This window comes from Heteronotia binoei, chromosome 2 (assembly GCF_032191835.1).
Source record: "Heteronotia binoei isolate CCM8104 ecotype False Entrance Well chromosome 2, APGP_CSIRO_Hbin_v1, whole genome shotgun sequence".
NCBI classification, from domain to species: domain Eukaryota; kingdom Metazoa; phylum Chordata; class Lepidosauria; order Squamata; family Gekkonidae; genus Heteronotia; species Heteronotia binoei.
Window position 1 is genome coordinate 21043040 of NC_083224.1, and position 17168 is coordinate 21060207.

The 17168-nt window shown below is 47.4% G+C and overlaps 1 protein-coding gene across 1 annotated transcript in view; it reads right to left on the reverse strand.

Moving 5' to 3' along the window:
- The window catches only part of NKAIN4 (sodium/potassium transporting ATPase interacting 4), an 85146-nt gene extending 70394 nt beyond the window's left edge, over positions 1-14752 (reverse strand). Inside the window, exons 1-2 of the mRNA XM_060232939.1 lie at positions 14705-14752; positions 12132-12212 (exon numbers count right to left, since the gene is read on the reverse strand). Of these exons, the coding sequence (XP_060088922.1) occupies positions 12132-12212; positions 14705-14752 (129 nt within the window). The remainder of the gene's footprint in view (positions 1-12131; positions 12213-14704) is intronic.
- Positions 14753-17168: the final 2416 nt, after the last annotated feature.

The window sequence follows — 17168 nt, forward strand, 5'->3', positions numbered from 1 at the left end:
AAGGGTGGGATATAAATCCAATATCATCATCATTTACCTTTAAAGCCCTATATGGCCAGGGTCCTGCATACTTTAGGGACCACCTGTCCCCGTATATGCCCCTGTGAGCACTTCGGTTCGGGTCTCAAAACCTGTTGACAGTTCCCAGCATCAGAGCAGCAAAGCTCAAAACAACAAGAGCCAGGGCCTTTTCCGTTGCTGCCCCTAGCTTGTGGAATGAGTTGCCGGAGGTGGTTAGGGCCCTGCGAGTGCTTCCACAGTTCTGCAGGGCCTTGAAAACGGCCCTCTTCCACCATGCTTTCCTATAATGGTAACTTCTAAAGCAACGGATTAGGCCCATAAACCAGAAACTTAAACATCACTCTGGATTTCTTACCATGCTATGGCAATCTGGGGTCCCTTTGGAACACCTAATACCGACCATCCAGTTATATTGCTACCATCGAAATCTTAACTGTCTGTATGAACTACTGTACTAGCACCTATTGATAGTCATGTTTTAATAATTGTTTTTATGTTTTATCGCTGTTTCATCTTGTTCGCTCATTGTTTGACCCCAACCTGTGAGCCGCCCTGAGCCCGCCTTTGGTGGGGAGGGTGGGATATAAATTAAGTAAATAAAATAAATAAATCATCATTGTCATCATTTTCTTCTTCTTCGAAGGTAGACTCTATGGCAGGGGTGTCCAATTCATTTGTTACGAGGGCCGGATCTGACATAAATGGTCCCATAATGGTCTTGGGCTGGGCCATTTGTGTCATAGAATGTAATGCCAGGTAGTGGAGATATAAACTTTATAACAGACACAGGCAAACACAATTAAAAAATCTTTAAAACCCTTAAAACATGCTTAAAAGGTTAGCACTCTTGCAATATTTTATTTAACGGTCGCTGATGACTGAAGGAAGCAAGAGAGAAGGAGAAGGAAGCAGACTTGCTCATGGGCCTGATAGGAACCCTGTGGGGGTATGATTTGGCCCCTGGGCCGCATGTTTGACACCCCTGCTCTACGGCATCATATCCCATCAAAGTCCCTCCCCTCCCCAAACCCCATCCTCCTCAAGCTCCCCTCCCCAAAAGCTCCAGTTATTTCTCATCTGGGAGCTGGCAATGCTAATAGGATCTGGTTTGCTTTCTAGGATTAATTCAAAACACAGTAGTCAAACCTGTTTTCAATACATTTGTTGTAACAACATTCCATCTACCTCTATTTTTAAATGTTTTCCCTTTGGGAGGAACAATTTTTGATGAGTAGGATTATACATAATCCTTTGCGGGGGAGGGCACTTACATATGGTAGTTTCTTTATTTGAATATGACGGAATATGGAAACCAGTTCTGGATCTCCTGTGTGCTAAGGAGAGCCAGTTTGGTGTAGTGGTTAAGGGTGCGGACTCTTATCTGGGAGAACCGGGTTTGATTCCCCACTCCTCCACTTGCAGCTGCTGGAATGGCCTTGGGTCAGCCATAGCTCTCGCAGGAGTTGTCCTTGAAAGGGCAGCTTCTGTGAGAGCTCTCTCAGCCCCACCTACTTCACAGGGTGTCTGTTGTGGGAGAGGCAAGTAAAGGAGATTGTGAGCCACTCTGAGATTCAGAGTGGAGGATGGGAAATAAATCCAATTTCTTCTTCTTCTTCTTCTTCTTCTTCTTCTGATGTAATTCCCTCGATGCAACAAAGTTTAGGTGGTTGGTTACTGTGAATCTTAATTTTATAACGGATTGTTAATTGCTGTTTTTTGATAACTGTTTTTTACAGCTCGGTCTCATGGCTTCTTCCTGTTTGTGTCTTATGGGGGTTTTTTCCTGTTCGAATCTCAGTTTAACATATGAAGCTGCGTTATACTGAACCAAACTCTCAGTCCATCAAAGTCAGCATTGTCTACTCAGACTGCCAGTGGCTCTCCAGGGTCTCAAGCTGAGGTTTTTCACACCTATTTGCCTGGACCCTTTTTTGGAGATGCCGGGGATTGAACCTGGGACCTTCTGCTTACCAAGCACATGCTCTACCACTGAGCCACCATTATATATGCTAAATAAATTAAATTTTAAAAATGTTTCCCTTTTGTATTTCTATGTCTGTCTTTCTCATTTAGAGTTCTCAAATAAAGGATCTCTGTGTGGGTGTGAATGTGGGGGTGTGTGTGGGGGGGAGAGCATGAACAAGAACCACCTGGGGATAGATCAGCTGTATTAAATAAGACTTTTGGCCCTTCCCAATTCATTCTAGGATTCAGCGTAGGGTTGCCAGGTTCAATTCAAGACATATCTGGGGGTTTCGGGGGTGGAGCCAGGAGACATTGGGGGTGGAGCCAGGAGCAAGGTTGTGACAAGCATCATTGAACTCCAAAAGCAGTTCTGGCCATCGCATTTAAAGGGACCGCACGCCTTTTAAATGACCTCCCTCCATTGGAAATAATGAAGAATAGGGGCATCTTCTTTGGGGGCTCATTGAATTGGACCCCCTGGTCCAACATGGAGGGTCTTTTGGGGAGAGGTACCGGATGCTATGCTGAAAATCTGGTGCCTCTACCTCAAAAAACAGCCCCCCCACCCAAGCCCCAGACACCACAGATCGATTCTCCTTTATACCCTGTGGGAATCGGTCTCCATAGGGAATAATTAAGTGCCCAGCAGACATTTCCCCTCCCCCCCCCCCGTTTCTGATGACCCTGAAGCAAGGGGAGGGCCTCCAAAATGGGGGATCCCCTGCCCCCACCTGGGGACTGGCAACCCTAATTCAGCGACCTTCAGAACCTCACTCCAAGGCCACCCTTTAACCGAGTGGGGTCTTGCTTTCTCAACAAGCTCAGAACGCTGTTTCTTTCTGGCCAGCAATCGTGACGGTAGCTCTCCAGAGAACACCTGCACTGACAGAGGGTAATAGGAGAAAGCACTCCTGGCAAATAGTTTATTGACCTCTGCCCATAAACAGAACATTAGCCGGGAGGCCGCTGGGACTGTAGCTGGGCCCCTTTGCAATCTGCCCTGCCGGTTTTCATTCTTCCTTGCTCGGACGCAAAATCCCCAACCTAGTGAGCCACCCACAAGGCACTGGAGAAGCACGGAGGTCTCTTCTTCTCAAAAGCTTTCCCTTTTGATAGAGGAAACGGATACAAACAGGAAGCAGGATCTGTGCAGAAATTAGAGCCGCTGCCGTATTGTGGTGAGAGGATGAGACAAGGAACGGGCGACCTCGGTTCAAATCTGCACTTTAGGCCAGGGCTTTTTCTTGTAGCAGGAACTCCTTTTCATATTAGGCCACACACCCCTGAGGTAGCCAATCCTCCCAGACAGGGCTGTCGAACTCATTTGTTATGAGGGCCGTATCTGACATAAATGAGACTTTGTTGGGCCGGGCCATGTCAGGTTGGGCCAGGCCACATTGGGCCAGGTCATGTGTGTACCTATTTAAGATTAGGTAGCAGAGATATAATACAATATATATATATATTATATATATATATATATATATATATAATACAATATAATATATAAAATACAATATATATATATATAAAAAAACTTAAGCATGCCTAAAGTTAGCACTTATTGGTCTTAAAGGTGCTTTTTTTTCTACCAAGAGAGTAGAGAAGAAAGTGTTCAGGAGCAGTGTTCCCTGTAAGCTGAGTTAGCCTGAGCTAGCTTGCACATTTCTAGCCTTCAGCTCACACATTTTTGTCTTAGTTCAGGAAAAAGAGCCCCAGAGCACAATAACTTATGCAGCAGCTTCCAACTTTAATGCCAGTAGCTCGCAAAGTAGAATTTTTGCTCACAAGACTCTGTAGCTTAGAGGGAACATTATGCAGGAGGGGTATACTTGAATCTCCTCCCCTTCCAGATTGTGGCACAGAGGAATGGTTGGCCCCCGACAGCTGACACATCAGGGATTCTGATATTTGCCTTTTCTGACGGCCAGCTGGGCTCTCTGTTTAGGCACCCCAAGAGATCTCTTGATTATTGATCAATATGGGTAAACTGTTGCTCAATTTGGTTGTCTTGATATTTAGCTGAATAAAGTAGAAGAAAGTGCACATTTTTTTGTCTCTGTCTCTTGCCCACCGGGCTGGTCTCTCGTCAATCCACATCCAGACCAGGGACCAGGATGAGTTTGTTCTGCTACAGATTCTCCCCGAGCCTCTCCCCCGACAGGCTGCATGTCTACAGGCAAGGAATTCTTTCTTTACGAAATCCCTGGGGATTATAGGGGGCAGAGTCAAGGGACGGTGGGGTTTGGAGAGGGAAGGGATGTGGTGCCATAGAGTCCTCGGGGGGTGCCATTTTCTCCAGGGGAACTGATCTCTTTAGTCTGAGGTTCAGTTGTAATTCCGGGAGATCTCCAGGCCCCGTTCTGAGCAATCTGCCACCGGGTAGAGGCACTGAAAATCAGGATATAAAAAGAGCAGACTTGGAAACTCTGAAGGGAAACCTTTATCAGCGCCTGCCCTGGCTATGAAGGTTGGCTGACCTCCCCATTGCAATCTGCGGTGCCAAAGCAGGAAGACTTTGCTAGGATTAAGCCTTGGGCTTAAGAAGGAAGACCCCCTCACCCCACCCCCAATCCCTCCCAAGACTCTACTTGTTAATCTGCTTCTCGGCAGTAACTAACCCCTTAAGAGAGCCAGTTTGATGTAGTGGTTAAGTGCGCGGACTCTTATCTGGGAGAACTGGATTTGATTCCCCACTCCTCCATTTGCAGCTGCTGGAATGGCCTTGGGTCAGCCATAGCTCTGGCAGAGGTTGTCCTCGAAAGGGCAGCTGCTGTGAGCGCCCTATCAGCCCCACTCACCTCGCAGGGTGTCTGTTGTGGGGAAGGAAGGTAAAGGAGATTGTAAGCCGCTCTGAGACTGATTCAGAGAGAAGGACAGAGTATAAATCTGTGGTCTTCCTCTTAAGTGTGGAAAGATGGCGACGGAGATTCATTCAGCAATACCCAACCCCTAGAGTTCTTGACACGTCTCAGCTTTCAAGACTGCCTCAGGATTTTAAAAGAAATCTTCGGATGACTGGAACTCCCATCTTGAGAGCACGGCAATGAGCAGACAAGACTCAGTTGCTGGCCAAACCCTCCCGGAACTTCCTTTGTGTTGTGGCAACAAGAAGGACAACAAATGGTCCGTTTTGACAAAGGAGGAGGAAGAAGAAACCTCAGCTTAGGAGCACCAGAGTTCTGGAGCGAAGCCACTGTGGGGCAGAGGTGTCCCCACTGACACCTTTTGTGAAGCCCACCAAGAGCTTTTAGGAAATTTCTTGCCTCCACCCACTTCCTAAGATCACCTTGGTGGGCACCAGGAAATGTGCTGGTGGGAACCAAAACACCATGTTGGGAACCCCTTAAGAGAGAAGTTTGCACGACCCATGAGTTTGGCTTGACTTTACATTCAGGCATTGGGGCACCCCAGATCACAGGTGGTGGCATCTATATTCACAGAGGGCTTCAAGAGGGGATTGGATAAGCATATGGAGCAGAGGTCCATCATTGGCTATTAGTCACAGGGTATAGCTGAAACTGTCTAGGGCAAGTGATGCTCTGTATTCTTGGGCACAGGGGGAGGGCTTCAGAAATTGCTGAGCAGCCAGGTTAAAACGGATAAAAGGAAGTAGTTCTTCACCCAAAGGGTGATTAACATGTGGAATTCACTGCCACAGGAGGTGGTGGCGGCCACAAGCATAGCCACCTTCAAGAGGGGTTTAGATAAAAATATGGAGCAGAAGTCCATCAGTGGCTATTAGCCACAGTGTGTGTGTATGTATAAAATTTTTTGCCACTGTGTGACACAGAGTGTTGGACTGGATGGGCCATTGGCCTGATCCAACATGGCTTCTCTTATGTTCTTATGTTCTAGTGTCCTGGCCCTACTGATGGACCTCTTGATGGCACAGAGTGTTGGACTGCATGGGCCATTGGCCTGATCCAACATGGCTTCTCTTATGTTCTTATGTGACACAGAGTGTTGGACTGGATGGGCCATTGTCCTGATCCAACATGGCTTCTCTTATGTTTTTATGTGACACAGAGTGTTGGACTGCATGGGCCATTGGCCTGATCCAACATGGCTTCTCTTATGTTCTTATGTGACACAGAGTGTTGGACTGGATGGGCCATTGTCCTGATCCAACATGGCTTCTCTTATGTTTTTATGTGACACAGAGTGTTGGACTGCATGGGCCATTGGCCTGATCCAACATGGCTTCTCTTATGTTCTTATGTGACACAGAGTGTTGGACTGGATGGGCCATTGGCCTGATTCAACATGGCTTCTCTAATGTTCTTATGTTTTATCCTCATAACAACGAGCTGAGAAAAAGTGACTGGACTAAGATCACCTAAAACCTTCCCTGTTACGGTTTGACACTCACTCCATTACCACCATGGCACAGAACTTCCCGTGTTCCCTTTAACTACCAGTAGCAACCAGTGAGGCATGGGATAGAGAAGGTAGAGAAAGAAGTACTTTTCTCCCTTTCTCACAATACAAGAATTCATGGACACTCCATGAAATCACTGAGCAGTCGGGTTAGAACAGATAAAAGGGAGTATTTATTCACCCAAAGGGTGATTAACACATGGAATTCACTGCCACAGGAAGTGGTGGCAGCTACAAGCATAGACGGCTTCAAGAGAGGACTGGATAAACCTATGGAGCAGAGGTCCATCAGTGGCCCCAGCATATTGTTGGAACTCTCTGTCTGGGGCACAGGATGCTCTTTATCCTAGGTGCTTGGGGGCAGCAGTAGGAGGGCTTCTAGTGTCCTGGCCCCACTGGTGGACCTCCTGATGGTTCCTCTTTTTTTTGCCACTGTGTGACAGAGTATTGGACAGGATGGGCCACTGGTCTGAACCAACATGGCTTCTGTTATGTTCTTATATTCTTACGTTCTTGAGGCAAACAACGTGCCCGTGCAAATTTCTCTATGGGATTCATTATCTGAAGGCAACCAGCAAACTGATAATGTTTACTGTTCAAAGATTATGCAGTTTGGATCCTGCGTCTTTGCTGTCTTGCGCAAAGATTAGCATATGCAGCAAGCCCTTGCATCGCACAGCTCCCCCCTCCCCCACCTGCTATGCAATTTCTTTTTTGGGGGAGGTGGCACAAGCACCTGGGACAGCCAGGCTTTGCTTAGCTGCCTTATCCCTTTCCACTAATTACCAGCAGAGACCGTGGTAATAGCCCTCCAAGCGCATTGAGTCCGGCCAGCCGAGCCCAGGGAGAGCCTGACAGCGGAATAACTTTGCATGTTTAAAGGCGAGGTAATTTATTGCCTCCCTAATAGTGGGGACTGTCATTTTTCATCTCCTGGTGGCATGGGCTGACTGGCTGCCTCTCCCTGAGCCAGCAAAGGAGCTGTCTTTATTACTTCTTAAAGTTCCCCAAGTTGTGCATTGATGGGGCTGGCTGGCTGGCTGCCCTGCTGGATCAGAGCAGTGGTCCATCTAGTCCAGCATCCTTTCTCACACAGTAGCCAACAAGTTTCTCTGCAGGCCCAACAGCAGGACACAGAGGCCGAGGTCCTTTATAAAAACATCGGAAGAGCCCTGATGGATCAGACCAGTGGTCCACCTAGTCCAGCATCTTGTCTCACACAGTGGCCAACCAGTTCCTCTGGAGGGCCAACAACAGCATATAGAAGCCAAGGCCTTCATAACACCATCAGAAGAGCCCTGCTGGATCAGACCAGTGGTCCATCTAGTCCAGCATCCTGTCTCACACAGTGGCCAACCAATTCCTCTGGAGGGCCAACAACAGGGCTCAGAGGCCAAGGCCTTCATAAGAATATCAGAAGAGCCCTGCTGGATCAGACCAGTGGTCCATCTAGTCCAGCATCCTGTCTCACACAGTAACCAACCGGTTCCTCTGGAGGGCCAACAACAGGGCACAGAGGCCAAGGCCTTCATAAGAACTTCAGAAGAGCCCTGCTGGATCAGACCAGTGATCCATCTAGTCCAGCATCCTGTCTAACACAGTGGCCAACCAGTTTCTCTGGAGGGCCAACAACAGGGCACAGAGGCCAAGGCCTTCATAAGAACTTCAGAAGAGCCCTGCTGGATCAGACCAGTGGTCCATCTAGTCCAGCATCCTGTCTCACACAGTGGCCAACCAGTTTCTCTGGAGGGCCAACAACAGGGCACAGAGGCCAAGGCCTTCATAAGAATATCAGAAGAGCCCTGCTGGATCAGACCAGTGGTCCATCTAGTCCAGCATCCTGTCTCACACAGTAGCCAACCGGTTCCTCTGGAGGGCCAACAACAGGGCACAGAGGCCAAGGCCTTCATAAGAACATCAGAAGAGCCCTGCTGGATCAGACCAGTGATCCATCTAGTCCAGCATCCTGTCTCACACAGTGGCCAACCAGTTCTTCTGCAGGGACAACAACAGGGAACAGAGGCCTCCCCACAATGTTGCTTCCTAGCTGTGTGGTTTAGAGGCTGACCGCCTCAAAACGTGGAGGTTCTCTTTAGTAACCATATTATAAGAACAAGAAGAAATGCCCAATACACTTTTTAAGGACTGTCTGTTATCGAAAGAAATCCATGCTGTGTACACATACCTCCCTGCCAGTCCACTTGGGTGCACTGGCCACCTTTCCAAGACGATACCTTCAAGAAGGACAACTGGACAGGTTTGTCAGTGTTATCCTCTGTCCCTCAGTAGGAATCAGAAACTGAATATTAGAATCAAGAATCATAGAGTTGGAAGGGACTTCCAGGGTCATCTAGTTCAACCCCCTGCACAATGCAAGAAACTCACAAACACCTCCCCCTAAATTCACAAGCTCCTCATTGCAGTCAGATGGCCATCTAGCCTCTGTTTAAAAACATTCAAGGAAGGAGAGCCCATCACCTCCCGAGGAAGCCTGTTCCATTGAGGAACCGCTCTAACTGTCAGGAAGTTCTTCCTAATGTTGAACCAGAAACTCTTTTGATTTAATTTCAACACATTGGTTCTTGTCCTACCTTCTGTGGCCACAGAAAACAATTCCACACCATCCTCTATAGGACAGCCCTTCAAGGACTTGAAGATGTGGATCAGATCACCTTTCGGCCGCTTCCTCTCCAGGCTAAACATGCCCAGCTCCTTCAACCTTTCTTCATTGGACTTGGTCTCCAGACCCCTCACCATCTTCGTTGCCCCCCTCTGGACCCATTCCAGCTTGTCTCTATCCGTCTTAAAATGTAGTGCCCACATTTTAAGAAAGCAAGGCTACTGGCAAGGCTATGGGAGGATACGCAGACAGAAACAGCGCTGCAAGAGGAGCATCAGATGGCCGTAGGAGTAAAAGAAGTTAAAGCCTCTCAGATTTAGTCTGGTTAGTCTTAGAAGGTCAGGGACTGATTTGCACAGGGAAGCTGCTGCTGACATTTCCAAAGGAAGAGCTTTTGCCCACAGAAGACCTTAAGCGGGGGGACAATACAGTTCACCAGTGCATGGAGGATCGGGGCAGGAAGGCCCTCAAACCTCTGCACGTGGATAGCTCTGAGAACCAAACCTTGGTTGTCATGTTGCCAACCTCCAGGTGGGACCTGGAGATATCCAGGAAGTACTACTGACCCCCAGTGATCAGTTCACTGGGAAGACATGGCAGTCTTGGAATACATGATTGCATAAGAACCTTGGTTCATCAAGGTCAGTACTGTCTCCTCCGACTTCCAGCGGAACTGCAGGGTCTCAGGTTGAGGTCCTTTGCATCACCTAAAGCTTCCTAAATAACTTCAAAACAGGGTTCCCGCTTGCCCAATTTTGATGTGGGACCTCCCAGGCAATTTCAGCCTTTGCCTTCCGATGGTCAGGTAATTGGTGTGTGGAAACCAGGTGGTATGATAGAGGTTTACAAGATTATGCAAGGGATAGAGAAGGTAGAGAAAGAAGGACTTTTCGCCTTTTCTCACAATATGAGAACTCATGGACATTCAATGAAATTGCTGAGCAGTCGGGTTAGAACAGGTAAAAGGAAGTACTTCTTCACCCAAAGGGTGATTAACACATGGAATTCACTGCCACAGGAGGTGGTGGTGGCTACAAGCACAGATGGCTTCAAGAGGGAATGGGATCAACATATGGAGCTGAGGTCCATCAGGGGCTGTTAGCTACAGCCTACTGTTGGAACTCTTTGTCTGGGGCAGTGATGCTCTGTATTCTTGGTGCTTTTGGGGGGGGCAGTGGGAGGGCTTCTAGTGTCCTGGCCCCACTGATGGACCTCCTGGTGGCATCTGGGTTTTTTGGCCACAGTGTTGGACTGGATGGGCCATTGGCCTGATCCAACGGGGCTTCTCTTATGTTCTTAATCATCCTGGGTAGAAAACATAAAAAGAAAAATAAGTTCCTGTTTCCTAACAGGACGTTCAGAACACAGAGTTCTTGGTGATTCCTAGAGCCACCTGGAAGTGACAAAAGTAGCTCTAGCAATTGCCCAGCTCTAGCAATTGGTAAGCATAGGATAAGAGTTTCTAGTGATTGTTGGAGCTACCCTCATCGCTTCTAGGCAGCTCTAGAAATTGGCAGGAACTCTAGGGCCTGAACATCCACTAAGTAACCACTAAGGTATTGCTTTACTCTGCTCTGGTAAGACCTCATCTGGAGTATTGTATTCAGTTTTGGGCACCCCATTTTAAGAAGGATATAAACAAGCTGGAACGTGTCCAGAGGAGGGGGACAAAGATGGTGAGGGGTCTGGAGACCAAGTCCTATGAAGAAAGGTCGAAGGAGCTGGGCATGTTTAGCCTGGAGAGGAGGCGGCTGAGAGGTGATATGATCACCATCTTCCAGTACTTGAAGGGCTGTCCTATAGAGGATGGTGTGGAATTGTTTTCTGTGGCCCCAGAAGGTAGGGCCAGAACCAATGGGTTGAAATTAAATCATAAGAGTTTCCAGCTCAACATTAGGAAGAACTTCCTGACCCTTAGAGCGATTCCTCAGTGGAACAGGAGGTGGTGGGCTCTCCTTCCTTGGAGGTTTTTAAACAGAGGCTAGATGGCCATCTGACAGCAATGAACATCCTGTGAATTTAGGAGGAGGTGTTTGTGAGTTTCCTGCATTGTGCAGGGGGTTAGACTAGATGACCCTGGAGGTCCCTTCCAACTCTATGATTCTATAAGTAGGTGAGGCGTTATTTTTTCTTTTTAAGTTTTCTTCAGGGACGTTCCCCTCCCCCATACTCCTTCCAGCCTCAAAATCCTACTTTTAGAGTGTACTGGGCAGATTCGTGGCAGATAGTTCCATCCGTGGCCACAAGCCATGTGGACTAAAGGGAACTTCCATATTCAGACACAGTCAGCCTCTAAATACCAATGCTGGGAGACAGTCTTGGGGGATACCTTGGCCACTGTGGCCTGTTCATCAGTCCTCCAGGGTAACTGGTTGCTTGGCTGCTGGGTGGAACAGAATGTGTGGCTAAATGGACCACTGGCCCGATAGCAGTGCCAAGAGAAATTTAAAAGAAAAACACACTTCTATGTTGTGCATGCAGTGATGTCACTTCTGTGGAAAACCCAGAAGCGATGTAGGGTAGCTCTAGGAATTGTAGGAAACCCTAGAGCAGGGGGTGGCCAAACTTGCTCAACACAACAACTACATAGAATAAACGTCAGGTGTTTGAGAGCCGCAGGACAAGAACGTCAGATGTTTGAAGGAAGGAAGGAAGGAAGGAAGGAAGGAAGGAAGGAAGGAAGGAAGGAAGGAAGGAAGGAAGGAAGGAAGGAAGGAAGGAAGGAAGGAAGGAAGGAAGGAAGGAAGGAAGGAAGGAGATAGAGAGGTGAAAAGAAAGCAACTTTAACTTTAAATGCATTCTCCAAGCCACAGGTTGGCTTGGCAAAGTGATTTAAAGAAAGAAATGCCTTCTCCAAGCTGGCTGATGGGGTGGTGGGGATTCAAGAGCCACCCAATATGTGTGAAAGAGCCACATGCAGCTCCTGAGCCACAGTTTGGCCACCCCTGCTCTATGACATCGCATCCCTGCTGAGTTCCCACCTCTCCCCAGGCTCCGCCTCCAAATCTCCAGGAACCCCCAAGCCCAGTGTTGGCAACTGCAGGCTCTTCACCATCTTCCTAAGACCTGCAAGTCCAAAGCCCAGACTGATGCAAGTACACCCCCCCAGCTCCTTGGGGAATTTCTGGCTCTGACCCTCACTCACCTTGGAAAGGCCGCCAACCTCCAGATAAAAGCAGATGATGAAGATGTTCCAGGTGACCCAGATGGCAGTCCAGATGGCATACTGGAAAGGGGAGAAAGAAAGGGGGGGGGGGGGGTTAAGTAGCAGCAGAGCAAGCAAACAAAAGCTCACCGGCCTGAGACACACCAGACCTTGAAGAATCTCATCCCTTGAGCACTGCAACAGCAGAGAAGCTTTCTGTAGCAGCAGCTCCTTTGAGAGCCAGTTTGGTGTAGCGGTTAAGTGCACGGACTCTTATCTGGGAGAACCGGGATTGATTCCCCACTCCTCCACTTGCACCTGCTGGAATGGCCTTGGGTCAACCATAGCTCTTGTAGGAGTTGTCTTTGAAAGGGCAGCTTCCAGGAGAGCTCTCTCAGCCCCACCTACCTCACAGGATGTCTGTTGTGGGGGAGGAAGCGAAAGGAAATTCCAGGCTGCTCTCAGACTCTGTCTTTGAAAGGACAGCTTCCGGGAGAGCTCTCTCAGCCCCATCTACCTCACAGGGTGTCTGTTGGTGGGGGGGAGGTAAAGGAGATTGTAAACCACTCTGAGGTTCAGATTATAGGGTGGGATATAAATCCAATATCTTCTTCTTCTACTACTTTTGACTCAGTTTCCGGCACGGCCAAGAATTCAGCGGTGAACAGGCAAACCTGAGAGTCCAGCCACTCTGGTACAAAGCGAGGGGAGTAGAATTTGAAAGCAATAAACTGCAGGTGGGAGAAAAGAGATCTCCAGGCTCCACCTGGAGGATAGAAAAGCCTAGAGTTCCACAGGACGAAGTGACTTATACAACAACAACAACAAAACTGTGGAAAATAACGAATAATGAAAATTACTTCAAAATTGTAATTAATTGATTTTTAAACACTACAACCTCACCTCGAGGTTTTCTCTGGAGGTTTTCTCCAGAGGTAGTGTCCCAGGAATGTGGTATGCTGGATGCTGATAAGTGGACTACGTCTCTCAGATGAAGACACTTGAAACAGTATTACAGGCTTTACTGTTGGAGGCTAATGACTATCCACTATATATCAAACTTCTTTAAAGGATGAAAGTCTAAAGCAACATCTTGAAATCATAAATTCTGTTCTGAAAAACAAGAACTTTCTGCAATTGCAACACGGTTGTTGACACTGGCACTTTATTTGTCCCGTGGAGTCGGGTGAATAGTCTTCAAGCGTCTTAAGTCGGCAACACACATGATTAACTGCAAGCACTTTTGAAAATTTATTCTCTGCACTTTATACCTTGTATTCATAGGTTTTTGATAATATGCAATAATATGTGATGTTGTAGTGTTTAAAAATTAATTAATTACAATTTTGAAGTAATTTTCATTATTCGTTCGTTATTTGCCACAGTTTTTCTGTTGTTGTGTAAGTCCGCCTGGAGGATGGCAAGTCTACACCAAACACACAGGCCAGATTGGTGCCAAGGTAGGCAGCCCACCTCTGGCCTGTCTCACGTCCAGGGGTCATTTAATAGAAAAAGAGGTGCCGGAGCTCATTGGTGCAACTCATTTGCATATGCCACACAACCATGACATCACTGGAAGGTGGACTAAACTATATCAGTGAAGAGTCCGTTTGCGGAGTGGGTGGCATATAAATCTAAAGTAAGAAGAAGAAGATCAGCTCAACATCTACCTTAAAATACTTCTTGAATGATCACGGTCATAATCAAACCTAACTCCCATCATACTTTTTCGATGACTTTCTCTTCTGTGGCCACAGTGGCATGAGGAAGATTTCCATCTGTTTGCTTTATATATGTTGGTTATTTTGCCATTTTTTGTGGGGGGAAATATTAGAAAGTGTGTCAGATCTTAGAGTTCAGCAAAATTGAAGCATAGACAGCTTCAAGAGGGGGTTACATAAAAATATGGAGCAGAGGTCCATCAGTGGCTATTAGCCACAATGTGTATATATATGTGTATATAATTTTTTTGGCCACTGCATGACACAGAGTATTGGACTGCATGGGCCATTGGCCTGATCCAACATGGCTTCTCTTATGTTCTTATGTGACACAGAGTGTTGAACTGCATGGGCCATTGGCCTGATCCAACATGGCTTCTCTTATGTTCTTATGTTCTTAAAATTCTCACAGAGGGGGTTGAACAGTGGAGCCCAGAAGCAAGAATTTTTGGGGGGAGGGGGTAAGAAAGAAAGAGCACAATAAAATGTAGAGGTTCTGGAGCTCCACTCCGGTCCTCTGAGCTTCTGCCTAACAAAATGAGGCCTGCTCATGTCCTGTGTGAAGTTAAGTGCTCACACACAGGGCTTTTTTTTGTAGCAGGAATTCCTTTGCATATTAGGCCACACCTCCTGATGTAGCCAATCCTCCTGGAGCTTCCAGTAGGCCGTGTATGAAGAGCCCTATAAGCTCTTGGAGGATTGGCTACATCAGGGGTGTGCGGCCTAATAGGCAAAGGAGTTTCTGCTACAAAAAAAAGCCCTGCTCACATGACTTAATGCTTCTTCCCCCCTCCCCTGCCCAACTGTCACACATAGAAAACACACAGGTCAGGGGAAGCTGGCTTTGCCAACTGGCCCGCGTTCCACCGGCATGATTGATTTTTCACTTGTTGTGACCATTTCCGCATGGGATTTTTTTCCCCCCACATGCTGGAAGGAACAGGAGGGAGGCTTCGACTGTTTAGCATTGTGCAGTGCCTTTTAAGGCCTTTGCAGTGCTAGGCTGCCGACCAACTTTAACTTCCATTTTTGTTGCCTCCAAAGCTACTTCTGTCAGCACTACGGCTGTTCTTGGTTGCCTTTTCTTCTTTCCTGTTCCCTCCGGATACCTCTTCAGACAGGGAGGAGGAGGAGGAGGAGAAGACTGTGGATTTACACCCTGCCCTTCTCAGAGTCTTGGAGCGGCTTTCAATCTCCTTTATCTTTTCCCCCCACAAGAGACACCCTGTGAGGTAGGTGGAGCCTTTCAAGGACAACCTCTGCGAGAGCTATGGCTGACCCAAGGCCATTCCAGCAGCTGCAAGCAGAGGAGTGGGGAATCAAACCTGGTTCTCCCAGATAGGAGTCCGCACACTTAACCACTACACCAAACTGCACCTCAGTATCACAGAGTTGGAAGGGACCACAGAGGCCATCTAGTCCAACTGCCCGCTTCAAACAGGATCAGCCTAATACCAAAGAAAACTTTTTATAAACAATACAGATTGCAGTTGAACATGGCAGATAAAGACAAATGACAAAAAAACCCTGACTAACCTTGAGTGTGGCAGTGAAAAAGTTAAGGGCATAGACAGCTGGGGTGGGGGGAACTCTGTGGTGCTCCCTTCCCCTTGGTGTCCTTAACACCTGCTTATTTTGCTTAATGGTTAATCCAGGGCTGCCCAGAGGCAAATGTCTCACAGCCAACAGTAAAAGTTCAGTTCATGGGTATCAGAAACCTTTTCCTAATGTTCCCAAACCCTAATGCAGGGGTACCAAACATACAGCCCAGGGGCCCAATCAGGCCCCCAGAAAGCTCCTATCAGCCCCCCAAGCAACTGGCTGTCATCTGCTTCCTTCTCCTTCTTGCTTCCTTCTGCTTTGCAAGGCTTGCTCAATTGCACAGGAGCTACAGAGCAAAACGTCTGTTTTCTCCATTGACTGAGCCTCCTCCCTTGGGGGGGGGGGGAAGGGGGGAGGCAGAGCTTGGTTTGCCAGGCTCTCTCCATTGCACAGCAGAGCTACTGAGCCAAGCCTCTCTTTCTTCTTTTGGCTGAGGCTCCTCCCCCTACTGGTCCCCTAGGAAAGGAAGGAAAAAAGCCAGAGCTTCCTTTGCCCAGTTCCCTGGATCCCTGACAGAAATACAAAGAAAGCACTGTTACGACTGACTGCTAATGTTTTAAGCATGTTTTAAGTGTATTTGACTGTCCTGAGTCCTTTATAAAGTTTATATCTCAGCTACCTAATCTTAAATAGGTACACACGTGTCCTGGCCTGATATGGCCGGGCCCAGCAAGGTCCCATTTATGTCAGATCCGGCCCTCATAACAAATGAGTTTGACACCCCTGCCCTAATGCACTTGAAGCGGCAGTAAACCTTTTGTCAGCAGATCTGAGAATTAAACTCTTCTAACTGGAGTTGGTTGGCAGGGGGGATGATTGATGGTTCAGACAGGGGTCGCTTCCTTTAAACCACTTTGGATTCTCATTGGTTTTTTTTAACTTGACCAATGACAGACCGTTCGGCCATTCAGCGCATTGGTGGGCTGTAACAATACGGAGAGGTTTTTGCAACCCGTTGCAATTTTATTTGGTTTCTCAAGCGTAGGGCTGGAAAACTGGCCCCTAGATGCCTACTGTTCATTAAAGCCTTCCTCTTATTCGCGACACAGCCATTTCGCTTTTTGGAGAATGCAGATGATGAATTAAATAACAAGCCAAGCATTGCATTTCCAAAAAAAAAAAAAAATCTTCCACTTACTGTTTCTTAATTATATTTACCCTTGCCTTCTGCAGGCCACCAAAGCTCTTTCCAAACGCATACTTATGAAACCAAAGTAAACACTAAGTGAAAGTTGTTTGAATGAATGAATGAACGAACGAACGAACAAATGAATGAACCCTTATAGGAAAAATCCTTTTGCGGTGGTTTGTTTGGGGCTTTTAACATTTTTGACACATTCGTTCTTCTTACAAATAAACTGCCTGTCCTCCAAGGAGAGAAAGGGGTGCATAAGTTACCCCTTACCTATCTGTACCCCAGACGTGAATCCAGAGCTTTTTTGGTAGAAAAAGCCCAGCAGGAATTCATTTGCATATTAGGCCACACCCCCTGACATGACCATTGTTTCACATGGGGCTTTTCTGTGCCACGGGGAAGACTTTATATGGTTTGGTTATTTTCCCATTTTTGGTGAGAAAAAAATAATAGAACAGGGGTGTCAAACATGCTGTTTGGGGGCCGAATTAGGCCCTCGGAGGGCTCCTATCAGGCCCCTAAGCAACTGGCTGTCATCTGCTTCCTTCTCCCTGTATTTTGCTTCCTTTTGCATAACAG